Here is a 21,246-nt window from a genome sequence, read left to right on the forward strand (position 1 = left end):
CTATACAATCACTAATCACCATTCCACAGTAAGATTTACAGAACACACAAAACTCCCCCAAAAACCACAGACAGCTGAGAACTGACTAATTACAAAAGTCTGCCCAAACTGCAGCAGTTTTCCATGGAGAAATAAGTGGCATTAGTTGGAGAATGAGTCTTGTTTTGTAAGCCAGCAGCAGCCCAGTGAAAAACCGTGTCACTGTTAGTGCACCAGTATCCATCAGCTCAAGCAATTGATGTAGATGTAATCACTGTCTCTAATAGAAATAAAGTCAGGGTAATGGAACATTGTCACAGGATCAATGTCTCCTGTTTTGAAAATAAACCCCCTCAGCTTTGCTTTTGCATTTATGTACCAGCAGGCGACCACATCATTCAATTCAATTGACACAGTCCCTTAGAGCCCTGAATGATCTATTGTGGGAACATCAGGAAGAACATATTGGAAAAAATGGAATGTTCCTGATCAGACTTACAGGCCATGTTATTTAGTGGGTTTTCTAGCAGTGAAAATGAGAATAAATCAAGTGAGAGCAGAAACTTAGCACGGTATGGAGATTTTTAACCCCGTTTAGCTGTTAATTTCTACAGGTTCTTGATCAAAAAGATTGAACCACGGGAGTTGTGTTTATTTTCAGTGGTGGTGTTCACAAATAGAAAATCACTTTTGGACCTTGCCCTTCCCCTCCTTAGTCTCAGCAGAAGCCCTTGATGGGGCTCATTTTGACTGACTCAAGGGCTCTTCTGAATCTGTTATTTTCTCAGAATTTTTTACACAGTTTGATCCAAGCGAGGTTTAATGGGTGTGCTCCCACATTCATCCATAATTAATTTCTTGCAAAGGCTTTAATGCAGCACAGGAGATCAGCAGCCGTATAGTTGCATGCTTAAAACCAGGTGCATGCCAAAAAGGCATATAGAGGATTTTAAACAACGTTGCATAAAAGGCTTTTTCCAGTTTTCACCTTTTTTGGACTGGATTCCAGCAGCTGTTCTGTGTCTAGATCCAGGCAGCATTAGCAGGCAGCTATTTTAGCACTTAGTAAAGCCATTGAACAATTTCACAAAGCCTTCTTGAGGCAGGGTCTAAAAGTTTGATTGCAGAAGTCTGTCTTTATTGGAATTAGGTATTCCTGAAGGACTGTAACTCTTTAAAGGGACATCCTTCTAATGGCCTAAAGAATGGAAGCTGCAGAGCTTGTTTGATGTTACCACTGTTCTGAGATGCCCCTCTAATAAGGTGATTTTCCCTTTTTGAGGGACAGATGGACAGATGTCTCTCCCTGGAGGAATGCCAAGCATTTGTGTGGTACTTCCCTCTCCATTACAGAGATATATTTAGCTCACAGAGCCTGAAATTTGGACCTTGCAGGTCATCTTGAAGGAGTGCAAACCTACACCAGTGCTCCCTCAGGTGATTCTGCTAATTCTGGTCATCAATCAGGACCAATCACTTTCTAATCAGTTTTACAAATGCCACATTTGCAGTTTTGCTGCCATAATGATCTGTCCAACTTGTGTGTGGGTAGGACAGTCTAACCCTGAAGGTCAACCCATCAAGCCACAGGTTCTTCCTTTCTAAAAATGACTTTGGTCTGAATTAGACAATTGAATTGATCCAGGAGCATTTCATAATGTTTAGCTGTATTTCCTGGTGTGTTCTGATGATTATTCAAGTTTTGAAAGAGGGTGGTGGTTTAATCTTTGAGCAACTATGTCTGGACAGTTTTCACTTAATCCCAGTTTGTCTCCATCAGGAAGCCTGAGCTCTGTGATTAAAAATCTTTCACTAAACAAGATGTTTGGGCTTGGGATCTTGTGGGGAGTCAGGGAGGGATGGCTTTCATGAAGTAATCAAAAATGAGGCAGGACTTACTGCTGGAGGTTTTATTGCATGTTCTGAGCAGCTGAGTTTGGCTTTTAAGTTATAAGGGAACATGTTTGCATGTGCAGAAGGATGTATCAGTACTAGCTGCATTTCAGCAAGGTTGTAATTGTGATGCAGGAGAGCTGTGCCTTTAAAGAGGTGTCACGGAATCACAGAATGATTGGCATTGGAAGGGACCTCTGGAGATCCTTTAGTCCATCTGTGTCTACTTTCATTGTTACCCAGAGAGTTGAAAAGTCTTTAAAATACTAATAAACAATATGTCTTTATTATTCTGATACAGGAAATAAGGAGAATCTTCCCCAAACATAATTTCTTCTGGCGTTGCATTGTAATAATGAGAAGAAAAAAGGTTTTAAGAACATAAAGTGTTGAATGAAGTGTCAATACCAGAAAAATCCCTGTATCTTTGGTCAGGAAGATGTATTTTCAACTCCAGAAAGCACAGAAGTTTGCAGCTCTGCAGCCATAGCTGTGGAAACACAATACTGGATATGCTGTTGCTCGTGTCTGTGCTGTCACATCCGGAATTCCAGCTCCTGGGTCACACAGCATGGGACTTTGGGGAGGAGATTTGGAGTTCAGTAATTAAATACTACTTTGCTCTAGGCAAAATCAACAAATGGGCTTCATCTGCAGCATATTTTGTAACTGTACTCAGGACTGGGCTGCATTTTTCAGATAAGTAGACAGTAACTTACTTTTAGCCAAGGTTCTGGGTGATTTTGTGTTTTGTTGTGGGTTTTGTTTGGTTTTTATTTTTTTCCTTCTCTTCCTTTTCAGGGTTGTAATTCTTTTTCTTCAGAAGATTTCAGACTGGCTTTGTCATCTTGTATTCTTCATACTCTCAAATTGGCATGGAAAGGCAGAGACTGTTGCCATAAATTAGGTCACTAAAGCTGAAGTACAGAATACAAATATTTATTGCCTGAGCTAAGGAAGGCAATTCAGATGAGGAAAGGAAAAGTTATTTTTTTTAGTGTTCAGAAATTAAGCTATATTCCTGAGGCTAAAAGCAAAGCAATAGAGTTAAACAATGAACATGAGAAGCATCTCTTGGTTTAAATTACTAGAAGGAAAACTAGCAAAGCCTGATATGAGAAATCAGTGAGAAGGTTGATAAGATAGAATTACAGGTCATTTTTGTGCGAGTGCACATCTGACATGTTATTAAATCTTAAACAAAAGGGCATTTAGCTTATAGCAGTTTAAAGGCACAGGTAAAAATGCAGAAAATGAGAGCACTATTTTGAGATATTACAGAAAACACTTGGGCATTTAACTTGAAAAAATGTTTTTCTTTTCATTCAGAATGTTAGAATTCCTAACTGCAGATCATCAGATAGTAGGAAAACCTTACCTAGGGTTCAATTGCACTGTGCCCAATACAGTATTGGCTGGCATCACTCAAGTGAAGATGTGAAAGAGCAGACAGGAGTGTTTAGAGCAAGTAGTTGGTACACTTGGAAGAAAAGTCAACCTTTTTTTTTCTTTTTACGGTGTGACAAAATGTTCATTTTGATTGAATTTGGTATCTAATAAATTCTTACACAGAAGGATGTACAACACGAGTCATAGACTGCATGCTTGATATAAAGGAGCCACTAATTAATTTTATGAGTTTTCCTTTGTAAAGCATTTTTAAAGGGCTATGCAGAACTCTTCTTTTGATGTAAACTTAGGAATTTCCTCAGCCATTGGGGAAGGACCCACCATGTCTTGGGGAAAAGCATTTGGAGAAAGCTTTAGTAGAACAGCAGCCACAAGGAACAGTGTTTTGTGGTTTAAATCTCCAGTCCTGTAACCTGTGGTGGCTTTGGTATCTGAAAGAAATCCTGCTGAAACCTCACACATCCAGGAATTTGGTCTGAGTGGCTGGATTGAAACAGCACCCTTTGCTCTTTTTATTTTAATCATCGTGGCCATTAAAACCAAGAAATACTCTTAAGCAACAATTGATAAAATGTTTTTGTGCACATATGCTAGTAAAATACTTGTCTGGGTTTCTTGCAGAAAATGAAAAAATAAAAGCTCTAATGGAAATATTTCTGTTTGTAGTGGTTTTAGTGTTTCTGTAGCCAGACTTCTGTTTTCCATGGATAAATGTAGCAGTCTGTTTATGTCTGAACAATAGGCATTCTTCAGAGCTGCCCAGAGCATTAGCTGCTCCCTTTAACATATCATATCTGGTATCAAAATATTGATTGATATGGTTTTGGGGAATTATTATTCACAGCAACCTGTCAGGTTTTCCTGTTATCTTACCTACTGGGAATGTGTTGGAGCCCAGCTACAACTGCAGAAATATCACTTTCTTAGGCTGTTATTTGATGATACAATAGCTCTAATTGTAGTGTAACTCCGGTATACATTATCAAATGGTGATTAAGAGATGCCCAGGAATAATCTGATGTATAAACTTTCTCTGCTAGTTCAGATTTGTCTGAGAAAAACCCTAAACAACCTAAAAAACCTATTAGGCCGGGAGCCATATCGAGTGGCATCTGTTCTCCAGCATTTGGCATGAACCTGGACAAGGAGTACAAAGCTAGCACAAACATGTGGAGTGGAATAATGATTTGTCAGAAGCACAGCCAGGTTTGCACTGTTGGGCACTGATCAGACCTGGTGTTGGTGAGAGTGGAATCCAGTCTCCTTTTTAATGGATTTTAGGTGTAGATTTTGCCAAGGTATGAAGTGTGTGGATGGTCCTCAAGGGACAGAGGTGCTGGGGTGGGACCTGCCCTGTCTGCCCTGGGGCAGGCACAGAAACACAGACACACTTCTGCCAGGCTGGGAGCAAAGCCAGAGCTGGGGTTGTCTCTGGGATAAGAAACCTCATTTCCTTTGGAAAAAGGAGCTTCCAAACGATTTTTTGTGTGATTCCTGGCATGGAATGAGTGGGTCAGGTTGTCTGAAGCACAGGTGTGTGTCCTGTCTGCTCCTGACCTGTTAGTGAGTAAATCTCAAGGCTAGCATCTCTATAGACAGTTGGCTTTTATGGCTGATGTCTGTTATGCCTGATAAATTTTGGGACTTTAGGGACTTTCTGTAGCAGTCTTAAAAATTACCTGGGCTATCTGGATGTTGTGCTGATTCTAACTGAGCAGTGCTGTTACAAACTACAGGCCTATCCTCTGGGAAGGGAAATAAAACCTGGGAAGATGCCTTCTGAAATGGACTTTCTTTTGAGCAGGGAATATTGATCCTGGTATGGTCTCATGAGCAATTTGAGCATCATTCATAAGCTCTCATGCCCATCCTTTTTTTACCCATCATGGGGTATTTTATTTATTTATTTAATCCTGGTTTTAGCAGTGAGAAATCCGCTTCACATGTGCTGTGCCTGCTCCAGGGTGCAAAACAAAAGTAGAGGCAAGTGGGAGAGATTTCCTTTAAAAGCATAATTGGCTCTAAAACAGCAGTGTGGGTGCATCATACTTTACCATGTAATTCCACAGAATGTTTTGAGGAAGACCTGAAATGTTTCTAAGGGCAAGGAAAAAAAAAGGGCCTTAAGGATCTCATCACAATTTTAGAATGGGTTTGGGACATAAAGCTGCAAATATCTTAAGATATTTTAATGGTCCCTATGCAAATTAGGCTACAAATCTAAGACTGCTAGGAGTTACACGTTAACTTCTTACTTTTGTCTCATTTTTATGTGTCTCTTCAGTGATTTAATTTCTGCATATAAAATGAAGAGCAATATTAATATCTATTAAAGTGTCCAAAATGAGTAGTTGATTGCTTGTGGAAATAGTGAATCTGGGGGGAAATAGCCAGCATTGATGAAGTAATTTTTTTAGGATGTGGGGTACATGCATAGGTCCATTGTCACAAACAATGTGAGAGTTGGCAGCCTGGTGTTAATTCAAAGTGTGTTAAAGGGAAATAATGATTGTATCCTCTTCTACTGTATTTTCTCTTTAAGGTGACATTTTGCTTTGGGTTGGAAGGAAGGTGGTTTGCTGCTCATTCTTCGGACATTTCTTGTGTCACTTGGCTGTGGGACGCTGTCCCCAGGCTCTGCCCGAGCCGCAGGGCCTGGGGTGGGTGAAACACAGAAAAACCCTTCCAGAAAATGTAAAAGAGCACTGAAAACATGCACAAAGCAGTATTTTGGTAAAACACCGAAACCTTTTGCACCCTTTCCAGTTTCAAGCCCCTCATCAGGCAAACATGAGTGTGTTTTATGGGGCTGTTTCTGTGTTTTTCTGGTGGCCAAGGTGCCACAGCTGGTGCTGCAGTGCCACCTCCCGATGGCCAGGCAGGACCAGAGCTGCTTGTGCGAAACACTCGGAACCAGCCTTGAAAAATGAGCCTCCTTTGTCAAAGTGCACAGCACTTTTGACAGACAAGCAAAAAGATTTGGGTTTTGTTTTTTCCCTCCAGCTACCCAGCTATGTAACAGGTGAATTGATGTGGCACCTGCACGGTTCTGCTTTGAGGGGGGAGCCCTCTTTATATAAATAATTCAGGACCTCTCTGTGTGACAGATAGCACTTTCATCAGATTTCTGTGGTTTGATCTATCGTTTTTGGTGATGCAGCAAGATTTTGAAACTTAGTGACAGACCCATGAAACAAACACTGCCATTTGTGTGTGTGTGTATGTAATGTAAAAAAAAACCTTCTTTATGAGTCTCTTTAAAGTTAATTACCTTCTCCTCTGAAGGAAAATATTGTTCCTCTTCCTACAGCATTTTTCTGTAAAAAAGTCTTAAAGAAAGATAATTTGCTCCATGTATGGCAACAAAACGTAGCTAAATAAAATCAGTGTCTGGTCCTGCACATGGTGGAATTGGTTGCTAATGCATGAAATGGCTAAAAATGCCATTAATTTTACATTCTGCTCAGCAAACAAGTCCTCAAAGTATTCAGTGGAGTTTGGCAGGGATGTCTTGTACCCTAGGTGTGGGTGAGGCTGTGGAGAGGTTGGTAGGGCTGGTATCCATGTACATTCCTGTACCAGTCATGTTGCACTTGCTAGAAGTCATTATCTTGGAGCAGCTTTTTCCTTTAGAAATGAAAAGGATTTAAGTAGAACTGCAATTTGATTTTTTTTTCCTTAAGAAACTAAAGCCACCTCCCCCACAGCACGGTAGTGAGCTGGGTGACCACATGCCTGGGGCAGGTTTGGGGATGTCCATGTGTGCTGTGAGGCAAATAAATTCATTTTCATACCCAAGTTCATCCTTTAGCCTCTGCTCTTCTTGAGGGGTTTAACTGGGTCTTGTATTCAACACTTCCCCACTGGAACAGCAGTGGCAAGTGCCTGTCCATGCAGCCATGTGGCTGGAGCCCTCTTGTAGTAGGAAAAGTCACTCTCTAGTACTTTTTTACATCAGATCCCAGGTAGAACTTTGTCAAATAGCAGTAGGAAAGTCACTTTGCCCTCTCAGACTCCAGTGTAGGAGAAGCAATGGTGGTGGTCAGCTGGGTAAAAACCTGGGAAGGTTTGCTGATGGAAAGTGCTGGACAGATAATTGGAACAGGAGGCGGACGTTATTTCATAACATGTTCTGAAAGCTGATGTTTTCACTTGTTTACTTGGAAAGGTCAGAGTTTTCAGAAATTCAGACATCATGAGAATGTTCTCAAAAATGATACTTTGAGTTAAAAAAAAATACTGTATTCTGTCTCTTCATGTTTTAAAGACTGCTGTTGCCTCATATTTTCCAAGTTTATAATCAAAAGTATATATAGTCTGATACATGATTTGTCTTTCTAAATATTTGCCATTACTAAAATCAAGAAAAAAAATGTGTGTGTGTGTAAATATATATATCCCATCAATATTTTGAAGCACTGATTGAAACCCTAGGGAAATATTGCTAAAATGAACTGTTTAAAGTTTGTTTCTAATGTCAAGAATTCCTTTTGCAAAGCCAAAAGGTATGGCTGAGATGTTTTCTAATCTTTGGTGGCATTAACTGGGCTTGCTTGAGCAGACACCATGTTGTATCTCATACTGTTCTGTACCTTTTTACTAGAGCAGGAATACCTGAAAATTGGAATAGATAAGAATGTAAAAGTGAGAACCTGCCAATGTGAAACCAAGTTTTTGGTCTTTGTTAACCAGGCAGAGAGAGACCCATGTTATAAGAAATGTGTTCCATAATGTAATGAAACTTGATTATTTTTTAAAACCTGTGATAGGAGGCCTTTTTTAGTACTGCTATTAAACAGCAGAGTTCCCCAGTCCATACCAACTTGCATCATATGAGAATGCAGCTTGTTAATATTTAATTTACTGACCTTTATTTTGTGGTGAGACAAATGACTTTTTAATGACTCCAGTAGACTTATTTGCATTATAAAATAAAACCATTGTCTATGCTGCCAGGGAGCTACTTACTTTATAAATATAGCATTTGTTGGGAAATACCTATTAGGTACTAAAAATATTTAATTGACCTACTTTTTTTTTGTTATTTTCAGGGTTGTGTCCTTTGTTGTGACCTCATGGTTTAACTGGGAATAAAGATGAGTATAAGCAGTGATGAGGTTAACTTCCTGGTATATAGATACTTGCAAGAGTCAGGTGAGTTTTTACAATTCTGGTTATTAAACAATGCATACATAATTTATTTGATCTTCATCTGCAACTGGCTTTAGCAAACACAGGCTCATTTAATTATTTTGCCAGTAGGCATGGATTCTGTCTGAACGGTTTCTTGGTGTTTCTTCTCAACAAGAGAATGAATTCCTGCCAAGTTACCTTCTGTAACATAATCAGATTTAGTCATTTGGAGTCTTCAGATGGCAGTCGAGCAGCCAAGGGCTCACTTGATTGCTAAAATGCATTTTCCTGGAGATCACTTCTCCACAGGGTGATGATGGCGCTTTGCACCATTTTCTTCAGGGCTGCTTGAAGAAGAAAATAGAAAGATCAGCAAAATGCTGGTTTTTCCTGTTGTTTTGGAGTGATGGTGCTCCTGCCAGCTGGTCCTGTTGTGGAGCCGAATTCCTTGCGTGGGAGGGCAGATGTGGCTGAGCTTCAAAGGAAGAAATGACAACTGTGACTATGACTTGTATCACTTGACTCTATTTAGAGATGAACAGATTTTTTACAGGAATAACCCTTGGGGTTCCCAAAAGCCTTCATCCCCTCCAGGGATGAAGGCTTTTTTTTTTTTTTGGAGGATCTTGTCTTTCTGAGTAGCCAGAATCTCCTGCTTTTTAGGAGAAAGAGCAAAAGACACTTGAATATTGTCAGACTTGAAAAGAAACCCTTTTCCTATCATATCCCTCCACACTGGCTGTGTCTGCACAACACAAGAATGCAGCAGTGCTCCCTTATTTTTAAAGCTTCCCCAGCCCAGTCAGATCAGCAGTTTGAATTTGTGTTGCATGTTTGGGTTTCTAGATGCAGCCATATGGCTTCAGGGAGTTTTGTGGTGGTGGTTATTCGTGAAGCTCTGTAAGAGACAACATCATCTTTTACTCACAACTGTGATATTGATTGCTTAACACAGCCTACATTTAGAATGGGAAGATCTGACTGGAAGTCAGGGCATGCCCCAGTAAATGAACAACTGATGATTGTCAGCTGGCAGGAGGGAATATGATCTCAGCAGTACATAAAAGAAGTCTGCATATTAAAGCAAAAAATACACTTTTAAGGCTGGAGTTTAAGAGATCAGCTTTAATGTATATACTATATATATATATATATAAGAAAATATACACATATATTTCATATTTTACCTTATTGTTTCAACTTCTGATTCATAGTTTTTGTTTAGTGATTGCTAATGGGTGGCTTCAGGCTTGTTGGAAATGCATTTGACTGATGCAACATATGTCCACTGCTCATGGACTTCCCCAACTGAGGAGAGAAGCACCAGAAGCAATGGTGGATGGCAGACTTTTACAGCTTCTGCTTGTCGAAAGAAAGCAAAACCTCATTTTTCTGCCTGAATTTACTGAAAACTACTACACGCTCTTGTTCCAGTTGCAGATTGCTTTTGTCGTAGAAGCCAAACTTATAAAATTGCTTCATCTTCATTTGAAAGTTTGCAGGCAGCTTCTTGCTTACCTGACAGGGAAGAAGGAAAAAAAAATAAAGTGGTTTAAGAAAAAATGCCATGACAATAGTTAACTTGCTGAAACAACTATTTTTCTTTAGCTTAAATTCACTTTTTCAAGGTGATCAAATAAATAGCAAGCAGCTATTGCTGCACCATGTTTGCTACTTCTTAATCAGTGCACAGTGCTGATGTAGCTCTAAATGACAGAGTGTATACAATTATGGCAGCACTGTACCATAAGCTGAATTCTGTTCACATACAGATCCATTTAACTTTGATGGGTATTAAATCAGTGAGTGAAAATAGCAAGTGAGTCTTGTGTCTTGGATATATATATATATATTTCATTAAATACTGCATATGATATAATATTTACATGTAGTTTGTGAATATATAAACACATTTAAATGCTATAGTGAATAGTATATTTTATATTGATTCATGCACAAATGTTTTGCCGTTGATACTGTAATTAATAATTGTTGTGTTCATATATGAACTTTGCTTTTCTCCTTTAGTACACTTAAATTCTGAGGCAATTAAGGTGTTTTGACAGGTTTTTGGTAGTTTAGAAGCATTCTGTAGCATTTTACTTTGTGTAATTTGCACAGGTGTTAAACAGAAGGTCCTACTGTGGTACAGCAAGTAGCATTGTCTATCTGTAAATCAATTCTGATGTCTTTGCCTTGTCTTTAGGGTTTTCCCATTCAGCATTTACCTTTGGTATAGAGAGCCATATCAGCCAGTCTAATATAAATGGTGCTCTGGTGCCACCAGCTGCTTTGATTTCCATCATCCAGAAAGGTCTGCAGTATGTAGAGGCAGAAGTCAGTATTAATGAGGTAAGGAGGCTTTGCCTGCAGGAGCATTGTGTCCTTGCTTGCAGTAAGTTTGAATGTTAGTATTTATTCTTAACTTTCTTGTATCTTGTTTGCTTACTTTTACTTCAGATTCCTTACTGCTGGTGTTCACCATGACTCTAGTGGTGGAACCAGAGTGGAGTGAGATAATTGGGTGGGGTTCTGCCCAATGCAGCCACACACCACCAGGCATGGTGTTCTGGCTCATTGCTTAAAGGTCCATTGTCTGCAGAGTTTTTACCCTCCTCTAAGTTTTTAGTGGATCCAGTACAGTAGGATAATAATGGAGACCAGCAATCTCTTCATTTTTTGGTTTCTTAGATTGGCACTAGGGAGGTGGGAGAGCGCTGTGCCGCTCTTGTTTGGGCTCTTGTGTCATCACAGGGAAGTAATGTGAGCCCAAAGGCAGGATTTCCAAGGAGAGGGTTTGAATTTGTGGCAGGAAAGCTGAAGGTATATGCCAGTTTGCCTTTTGCCTCTGCTGGCTAATTCATCTTGAGCAGGATCTGTTAAATTTGATGTTTAAATGGTTATTCCAGCAGTACAGAAAGCTATGTATCTTCCTGCCTGATGCTGCAGACGCTCTCCCTCAATTTCCGTTCTCATTTGTGCCTGGAAGGTGAGAAGCCTTTCTGTGTGTCAGTCAGATTACTGAAGGGAATTTTTTTTCCCCGTTAATTCTGCTCACTTTCCAGTCTCCCTTATGTCTGCTGTTTGTGTGGTTTTCACAGTCCTAGTGAAACAAATCCTTTCCCTTAGGAAGCCTCAGAAAAATAAAGCAAGTGATAGGAAGAGAAGAAGACCCTATATTTATTGCAAGGAATCCTTCTAGTCCCTAAAAATAGATCCTTACAAAGCCCTAGCATATGTATAAGAGTATTTTTAACTGGGTCTTGTCCATTTCAGGATAAAATTCTTCCTTGTTGTTTGAAAGCATGCCAGCACAGTTTAAAAAAAGGAAGAAAACTAGTCAACTCCCCAGATAATATGTTTATGGAAAGTATTAGTCTAATAAGACTATAACTTCACAAGTCAGTGACCCGAGTTGCAATGTTTGCAGCTCTCTCTTCAAACAAACCATTAGATTTTGCTGCAGCCACTCATGTTTGAAATCATATTCATAGATAGCTTACAGAATTTTTTGATTTAGCAGACAATTCAGCAAACTTGAAACAAGTAACTTCTGCTTCTCCCAGAGGCCTGCAGTGGCTTTTTTTTTGCATATTTATGGTGGCCACTTAACTTTAAACTAAAATTCCAGTCGTGACCACAACAATGATGAGATATCACTTCCAGCAGCATATGTAAACCACTTTATTATATTAAATCAAAACGTTTTCTTTAGTTTTGCTTGGAATCTTTGCCCATAATGTTAATTTCTACTTGGTGTTATCTTTTGTTTTTTTCTTTTCTCCCTGTGCTGTAATTTAGGATGGTACCTTGTTTGATGGTAGGCCGATAGAGTCTCTCTCACTGATAGATGCAGTGATGCCTGATGTGGTACAGACAAGACAACAGGCCTACAGAGACAAACTTGCACAACAGCAGGCAGCAGCTGCTGCAGCTGCAGCTGCCACCAACCAACAGGGATCAGCGAAAAATGGAGAAAATACTGCAAATGGAGAGGAGAATGGAGCACACACTATAGCAAGTAAGTTGAGACAGAAATTGCTTTAAGCTGGGTTAGCATTTTCTAGTTGTTTATCATTGTGTGAGCTTGTAGGCAATGAGGTAAAAATGTGGAGTTTGGAGTAACCCTTCAGCTTGCAGAGAATTCCTTCATCACAGGTCATCCTTGAACAGATTGTTTATCACCTTTGGTTGTCCCCATTTTTGATATCTGGGGTTGCAGGAGTCAGAGTTCTGAATTTGTTAATTCACGATATTCCCTTGACCAGTCTCACTTTCATAACTGCTTCTTTTCCATCACCTGAAGGTTTTTCACAGGGCCCTTGCATAAAAAGGAAAAAAAATTGAGTCATCCCTGCTCAAGGAATGAGGAGAGGAGTCTGCCAGTCCATGGCTGGTTAAAACTGAGTATTGCTGGTGAAGCTGTGCAAACTCCTTCCAAAAAGTTCTGTAAAACCCATGGATCTAAGAGCTGTACCCAGCTCTTCTAGTGATACTGAGGTCAGGCTAGCTATGTGTCCCTTGTCTCTTATATCAGTTTTCACTATTTGCTATTCAAAATTGCTCAATGCAACTACTCTCAGGTTTGCTTTATTCATGAATTCCATTTTAGTTGTGATTGGTGAAATAAATAAGTTCTGTTTGTCATCACTGGTCAAAGGAACATATCTTACAATGAGGCTTAGGATGGAAAAGTTGGTGTCAGGCATTAAACTGTGGTTTTGAAAATACTCTTCTGGAAGTCTGAATTGAATGTTTAAGTGTGGGAGTTACATTTCTCTCTGTAAAAACACCTGAAAAAATGCCATTTTTGGAAGAATATTAATATTGAGCCATGTACAAATTTTACAGCCTGATTTTACTAGACTTTTTTTGTAAACATATATGATAAAAAGCTAGAAATACATTCTTTGGCTGAAACAAATGAGGTCTCTACTTTGATGCTTTAATTTAAAAATTTCAAAGGAGTATTGATAACTGTGAGCTGGATAGAGGAAGGATAGACCTCAGATCTCAGCCCTGTTAAATGTGATCTACCAGCAACCCCTGCTGGCTGTACAGCACTTCAGACTGGCATCAATCCTCTGACTGAAGCAGTGCTTTATGTGCTGCTCTTTCTGAAAAAATACTCATGTTTTAATAGCCTTTTCTGTTTTCTCACATGCACAAACAGTGACAGAAACCCTTAATGCTAAATTAAGCAATAGCTGTGAAATGATTTCTTTAACCGCAGTGAATAAATATGGAGCAGGTGAACTGTGCAGCATTCCTTACATTCTGCATTTGCACTCATCGTGAATTTATTTTTAATAATAGAAAATGATTGATGGTAGATGCCAAGAAAACTGTTTTGTCAGTTGAATTAGCCCCAGTATGTTCTACAGAACAATATGGTTTCAGTCTCACTTCCATGCAGAAAGTTACACTGCCATAATTCCATGGTAATTGCTGATGAAGTTTGAGAAGCTTAGTTATGTTAACTCTATCAACAAATGTGATTATATTCATTAAAGGAATTTTTTAAATGGAGTGTTGGAGATGTAGATTTAAAACCTGTTTGACTGCAATTGGTGAAAAGAGAGATTTTTGAAGATGAATGTGTTATGAATGTATTCCTACAGCACAAGCTAGACTAGTAACATATTGTACTATGCAGTATTGGGCCTGAAAAACAGAGTACTTGTAACAGCATTTATTTTTTAGCATAGCAAAAAGTTCACTTTTGGCCCTAATTCTGAAGCACCAAATTTAAATCCATTTGGATGTGAAGGTTTACAGGGGAGAGGAGCTTTCTCACATTTTCAAAACTCCCCATCTGTTTATAGTGCTACATTAATTGGAACTGAAAAAATAAAAGAGCATGACAGCTCTGTCAAATTTTTGAATCACGTAAATTGTGAATTCTTGCACTCACGGCAGAAGAATCTGAACCATACAGGAGTCACAACGTCCTAAAATACTAAAATCCATCTCTCTGTACTGTTGTTTCCCATAATGCAGATAATCACACGGATATGATGGAAGTAGATGGAGATGTGGAAATCCCTCCCAACAAGGCAGTGGTGCTGCGTGGCCACGAGTCTGAAGTGTTCATCTGTGCCTGGAATCCCGTTAGTGACCTTCTGGCCTCAGGGTATGGGCACTGCCTGTGTGTGTGTGTGTGGAGTGTCTGTGCTGGGGCACTGGAGATGATGATGATTATTATTATTGATTATTATTATTTATTATTTTTATTATTATTATTAATTGATGATTATGCACAGAAAGGGCAGAAGGCTCAGGGAACACCTGCCCCAAGCATCAAATGTTACAGCGTTTGTTCTTTAGAGAATAGTGCTTTAATACTGAATTTATTATCCTTAATTAATCAATATATAATAAATTAAGTACCATAACATTCAGCTACAATATATAAATATATATGTATAATTGTATATATAATATATTATATATGAGTATAATTATAATTTATATATTTATATAATATATTATATATGAGTATAATTATCATTTATATATTTAGATAATATATATTATAGAATACATCACATAACATATATATTGTGTAGCACATACATATCATTATATTCTATATTATCTATTCTATATTACATACTATGTATGTATATATGTACATATATGTAATATGTATAAAATATATAAATATATAAATGTAATATATACAAAATGTATGTGTGATATATATAAAATGTAAATATATATGTGTATATGTAATATATATAAAAAACTATATATAGTGCTTTATATGACTATATATATAAGTCAAATATATTTTTATGGTATTTATATAGTATATATATATTATTTTACACACCATATATTATAGCGCTACATATTATTAGCTGCTGTATGGTATATTGCGCGTTATATAACATCGCAGCCTGTCACTATGAGGACACGTGTGCCTGTCCCCATGACATGAAGGGAATGGCCCGTGTGTGAGCAGCAGGATCTCTGTCCCCCCGGTGTCGTGCAGGTCTGGCGATTCGACGGCGCGGATCTGGAACCTGAGCGAGAACAGCACGAGCGGCTCCACGCAGCTGGTGCTGCGGCACTGCATCCGCGAGGGGGGGCAGGATGTGCCCAGCAACAAGGACGTCACCTCGCTGGACTGGAACGTGAGTGCTCCCAGGAGAACCCTGCTCACAGCACCTCATGGCCACGTTTAACTGGCAGCAGCGCTGGCCTCTGTGCCAGCACCTGAAATGTTTCTGTTTTGATCAGTGTTGTAACTTCTATTATACTTCAGGAATTTCTTTCTAATAACTTGCGACCAATAAAATACCATAAATCCTATGCATATCAGTTCTACCTCACATTTGCTTTGTGCTCTTTAGCTTTGACCTAAGCAGTAAAAATAAATAATCAAATAACCTTTTTGCTGGCAGAGTGAAGGTACACTTCTAGCAACTGGGTCTTATGATGGCTTTGCAAGGATATGGACTAAAGATGGTAAGCAAAATACTTTTTAATTTACGATATATTTTCCTATATTGTGGCTCACGGCATAGTTTTTTATTTTTTAATGTATTCATATCAATATAAATTTTCAGGTAATCTTGCCAGCACCTTAGGGCAACATAAAGGTCCTATATTTGCGTTAAAATGGAACAAGAAAGGAAACTTCATTTTAAGTGCAGGAGTGGACAAGGTGAGATAATCTTTGGTAAAATTAAAATTCTTTCCTTCACCGTTATAATCTAACTGTAAGCAAAATAGCAAAACTATGCAAAGTAAGTAAATGAAACGAAAGGCTTGGGATGTAAATGTGTGCTTGCAAAGATCTTGTTGTGCTTAGCTATGTTTCCTTGGGTTTTATAGCAGTTTATTGAGATATTTTAATTTCCTAGATTTCAGTGTCTGTAGATCTCTTCCCATTTAGGTTAGTCTGAGTTGGAAAGTAAGTGTATTGAAACCAGAAACATTAAACCTTTGTAAAACCAAACCATCTAAATTCAGTGAAGCACTTCAAGGAAAGCCTTAGGAAAAAAATTGTCCTAAAGGGGTAGGTCGAGGATGAGTTGGATATCAGTCAAACCTGAGAATGATTATAAAGATTAGAGCTGGAACATAAGGGAGAAGTTGATATATGTCACTGGGGGGCTGCCAATTGTGTAATGCCACAGAGCTCATTGTTTGACTGTGTTTTTTTTCACATCTCTAAACAAATTCAGGTTTACAAGGTCTTCCAGTTCAGAGCTGCTGTTAGTGTGAGAGGTTTTATGTATGAATGGTAGGAAGGGCACAGAGTGATGGGAAATGTACTTAAAGTGAATTCAGAGAATCAAATAGACTATAGCAAGAATGAGGAGAGTTGATTTTTTTCCTCTGTAAGTGATTCAAGGTGCAGAAGTCAGCACAGGTTCTCTCTTAGAGTGGCAAACTGCAACCTCAGTACAACCACTTAAAAATGGCAGTGTCACTGTAAAGTAGGCCATTTTCTCCTTTATTTGTTTTTTTTTCCTGCATGCATTTACTTGGTTTGCTTTATTAGCCAGCTTTATAAATGCTTGTGCTGGCACAAAGGAAGGAAAATTTAATTTCAAAGCGTGGAAAGGATATGTTTACTCTTTTGGCATCTGTGATGGTTATGCCAATTTTTAAATATTTGTGGAAGTACAGCTTTCATTTGTAGGGAAATAATTAGGGAAGAAATAGAAACCTCATTCAGTCAATAAAACTTCTTAGACAAACTGAGATTATGCTTTGAAAAATATTCTGCTTTAGTAGAGGGAATGACCCAACCTTAGGCTCCTTTTCCATAGTTATTTTATGTGGTCAGTTCCACTGAATTTGATGCTAAAATTTTCATTGATCATTGAGGTAGGGCAGAGGTATTGGCATATAATATACTGATGGTAAGGTACTGATTTTGTCATGTAAGGTTTCTTTAACCAGAAGGTTATGAAAGTATTGGCAGAGAACAACATAGAATGAAATTACACCCTTAAATTTTTCAGTATGTGACTAACTGTTAATAACATCTCCTTAGGAACGAGTGAGTAGCTGATACTACAATTTGAATATACAAGTATTTGAAATTAAAATAGGTGTGTGGAATGGATTAGGAGAATATAAATAGGACTAAGGGAATAAAACTGTTTCAAAGCCCACAAATTCCTTTTTCCCTCTAGACCCCAAAATGTTGTGGCTAAACATCTTTCTAATGCAATCTTAAATTTTCTACTGTTTTCTGTACATCTACTACTATTTCTTTTAGTACTGGATCAAACTCTAGAAATGTATAATCAAGAGCAGGTTTGGGTGATGGTGAGCAGGGTAGGTATTCTCATACTTGTGAGTGGTGGTAGTTGTGGGGAAATTTGTACAAGTTTGTTTATTGTTTATTTATCTGTTTAACACAGACCACAATTATTTGGGATGCCCACACTGGCGAAGCCAAGCAACAGTTTCCTTTTCATTCTGGTAAGTCTTCATTTCATCATTCAGATTTGTCTTCTAAAAAGACAAAAATACGTTATTTTTAAAAATAAATTTAAAAATCTGATTTTTGTGGTGCTTATTTGCATAATTTAAGAATCTTACAGGTAGTCTTTGGTTACTTATAGTCCCATATTGGAATATTGAGAATGTAAACAAAGATGGATTTGTTCTGATTTTATGACTCACAGTTTTATTGCAGTTCCAATGAAGTCATAGGAGATAAATAATCCAAGTATTCCTGACTTTCTGTAGTATGCTGGCAGACAAATCATGGGGGCAGCCCACAGGGATTAGTGTTTCTCACCTAAGGAGTGCATTTGTCATCCTCCTGCTGCAGAGATCCCACTCCATATCCCATTGTTCCCCTGTCCCTGGATTGTTTGGCCACAAACCAGCTGAAAGCTGTTCCCTGGCCAGCTGAGGTGGCAGTGCAGGAGGTCAGACAAATTGCATGCTGAGCAATCCTGGCAGAATCAGCTGGAAAAGGGTGGAGAGGATGGCACACATGCCATTGAAGGGCCTCGTTCCCACTCCCTGTTCCGCTCGCGCCGCATTTCCAGAGCCATGACAGCAGTCAGAAACATCAACTCAGCATTTACTCCAACCAGTTCTCCCTGTGCTAACTGCCATAAATAGCTGGCTTGATCAAATGGAACATGTTGCCCATGAGTAAGCTTCAAGTTACCACACCTTATAATGCTGGAATTAAGAAGGGAAATAAATCCTCACCCATCCATGAGCAGGAGCTGCTGGTGGAGATGAGCTCATGCATGATGATGTGTGAAGCTGTGGGAACCTGTTCCTTGTGCTGACTCCTGAGATTTGTTTATAGATGACTTAACTACAGCTTGATGTCCTGCTCCACTGTCTTCTGTATAACTTTAATTTCACATATGTTCCATATTATGATGACTTATATTAAATTTGTTCCATTTTGTGTAAGACTTGTTTTAGCTGCATTTCTTACTGTTCATAGTGCTTATCTTCAGAACTGCTGTAAAATTAACGATTGCTTCCTGTTGGCTTTTGTTTCAAGGTGGTGCATGCTAAATTTGTACATCAAATTCCTGCAGAGTGTGTACTGTAGCTTTAAATATCTTTCTTTTTCTTTTAGCACCAGCATTAGATGTTGATTGGCAGAGTAACAACACATTTGCCTCTTGCAGTACAGACATGTGTATTCACGTTTGTAAACTAGGACAAGATAGGCCCATCAAAACCTTCCAGGGTCACACAGTAAGTACTGCACAAAGGGGGTTGCTCTGTGATATTTTTATTTATGAGAGATGGGGGGCTCAGTAAACTTAGCAGTACCCAGCACTTGTGTAATTGGTTACAGGCAGTAGATGCACACATAGGTAGTTGTGGTTAAGGTCTTATGGTAATCACAATCTCTGTGATTATCAGAACAATTCTCTCCTCCATGTGCAGCTTGTTTTATCAGTGTCAGGGTGCAAGAGTGAGCTTTAGGAAAAGAAGCACGGTAACATCAAAACTTTACCAGGTGGTGTACAAGAATGCATGGGAAATGTGATAAATGGATAGCAAAAACCTGTTAGTTGTTATTGAAGGCAAAGCTATGAATAAAAATTAGGTGTTAAAATCCTGACAATTATGCAAACCCTCATAACTGCTGTCCAGCTTTGTCTTTTGTAAGCTATCATTTTGTAATGGAAGGGAAGACTCCAACTAACTCTCATTGTTCACTTTTAGAATGAAGTAAATGCAATCAAATGGGATCCAACTGGGAATCTGCTGGCATCCTGCTCTGATGACATGACTCTAAAGGTAATGGGAGTTCTGGGCTGGCCCTTGTCTCTGTAGCCTCTGGAATGCACTCCATTAGCCTGGACATCCCAGCAGCATCACTGTACTTGCTGTGTTGTCTTATATTCGTTCTTTTTTAATGTAACAAGGTTAGGCAACCCTAGAAATCCTTGTTAATCAGGGCCAAGCTTTGGTCCAGAGGACTTGTTACAGGCTGCCAGCCTGAGACTTGGAGCATGATTTATTAGGTGCATTTAGCTGTTCACAGAATCAGGTCATTAATCATTAAGCTGTCACGCTTGATGGTTGCTTTTGGTTAAAAGAAGAAAGTTGGAATGCATGTCAGGTAGCACATTCAAGAATGGGTGACTTGCTCCTTTCCTGGTTTTCTTCTGCTTTCCCTTTCTTTCTAGTTAAAATCTTTGCCATGTTGTTTCTTCAGAGGCTGTGTGCACTCCTGGATTTTTCCAGTTCATCAGGAGTCATTCTGCAGTTTTCAATCACACCTACACTTGTCCTCCCAGTGATTCACAGCTGTGTGCTTTCTTGTAGAACAGGGGCAAACTTGTGAGTGCAGAGGACACTGCAGCTTACACATGTGACTTCAGGGCACTCCAGACATCCTTACAAACCTGCCACCAGCAAAAATGAGGTTGTTCATGCCTGACAGGCCTGTGCTGCTTCCATGGTACAGATGCTTTACATTCACTGGGACCTTTAGCACTGTGCTTGGTAGAGTTTCAGGATACATTTTTTACATTGACAGCACTGTCCAGCTAGTAACCCTTGGGACAGTTAATTCCATCCAGCTCACTGTTATTTAATCAAGGAATGGCTGAATGAGTGGCCACATATCCCTCCTGCTGGCACACAGTCAGGCTCTGGCAAGGGAAATCACCTTATCTAAATATAAACACTTAAGCATTAAGCCTCCAGTCTAAAGCTGGATGTCTAGACATCTCCAGTCAGCACTGTCTAGCACTGCTGAAGAGCAAGTTATCCTTTCCTAAGTTAAGTGTCTTAAGTCAAGTGTGATGAGGAAACCCCTGAGAGCATCAGTTGTTCTCCATTGGCAGTGCATGGAGTCAAAATAGCCAGCTTAAGCCAGGTATTTAATATTTAAACAGCTGAAACTCCAGGGTGATGAATTCCAGTCTGGAGCTTGAGCTGCTGTTGCTGCTGCCTCTCCAGGAGTAGAGGTGACAACTGGGAAAGTGTCAGCATTTGTGGGATTCAGGCAATTAACTTCTTGGTGGCTGTTTTAAATGGAGCCCAGGCTGGAAAGAATGCTATTGTTTTGTTCAGGATTAGCTCAAAAGCCAGGTGCTGGAGGCTAAGTCTACACATCACTAATCACTTGTGGATCACTTACTTTTCAATGGCAGAAGGAATAAATACCAGGTTTGGAAGCACATGGAAGGAGCCTAGGGATTTATTTACTTGGTCAGTTTCTATCTACAACATAATGTTCTCTAGGGCAGCTGATACAGACTCTTTCATTATGCTAGTTTTGGGAAGAGAAGCTAGATTTTGATCCCATCAATTAAACTGGAAATACAATTTCAATTCTGTCTGCACATTGAAAATCAATTTCCTCTT

At 39.0% G+C, this 21,246-nt stretch overlaps 1 protein-coding gene across 2 annotated transcripts in view; it reads left to right on the forward strand.

Moving 5' to 3' along the window:
- The window catches only part of TBL1XR1 (TBL1X/Y related 1), a 109,101-nt gene that overhangs the window by 78,665 nt on the left and 9,190 nt on the right, over nt 1-21,246 (forward strand). For both annotated transcript variants that reach the window (XM_066556323.1, XM_066556324.1), the window contains 10 exons: nt 8,334-8,436; nt 10,622-10,767; nt 12,217-12,436; nt 14,416-14,548; nt 15,413-15,554; nt 15,825-15,888; nt 15,990-16,087; nt 17,802-17,862; nt 18,995-19,116; nt 19,594-19,668. In XM_066556323.1, coding sequence (XP_066412420.1) covers nt 8,379-8,436; nt 10,622-10,767; nt 12,217-12,436; nt 14,416-14,548; nt 15,413-15,554; nt 15,825-15,888; nt 15,990-16,087; nt 17,802-17,862; nt 18,995-19,116; nt 19,594-19,668 — 1,119 coding nt within the window. In that variant the 5' untranslated portion in view covers nt 8,334-8,378. The remainder of the gene's footprint in view (nt 1-8,333; nt 8,437-10,621; nt 10,768-12,216; nt 12,437-14,415; nt 14,549-15,412; nt 15,555-15,824; nt 15,889-15,989; nt 16,088-17,801; nt 17,863-18,994; nt 19,117-19,593; nt 19,669-21,246) is intronic.

This window comes from Molothrus aeneus, chromosome 10 (genome assembly GCF_037042795.1).
Source record: "Molothrus aeneus isolate 106 chromosome 10, BPBGC_Maene_1.0, whole genome shotgun sequence".
Classification (NCBI taxonomy): domain Eukaryota; kingdom Metazoa; phylum Chordata; class Aves; order Passeriformes; family Icteridae; genus Molothrus; species Molothrus aeneus.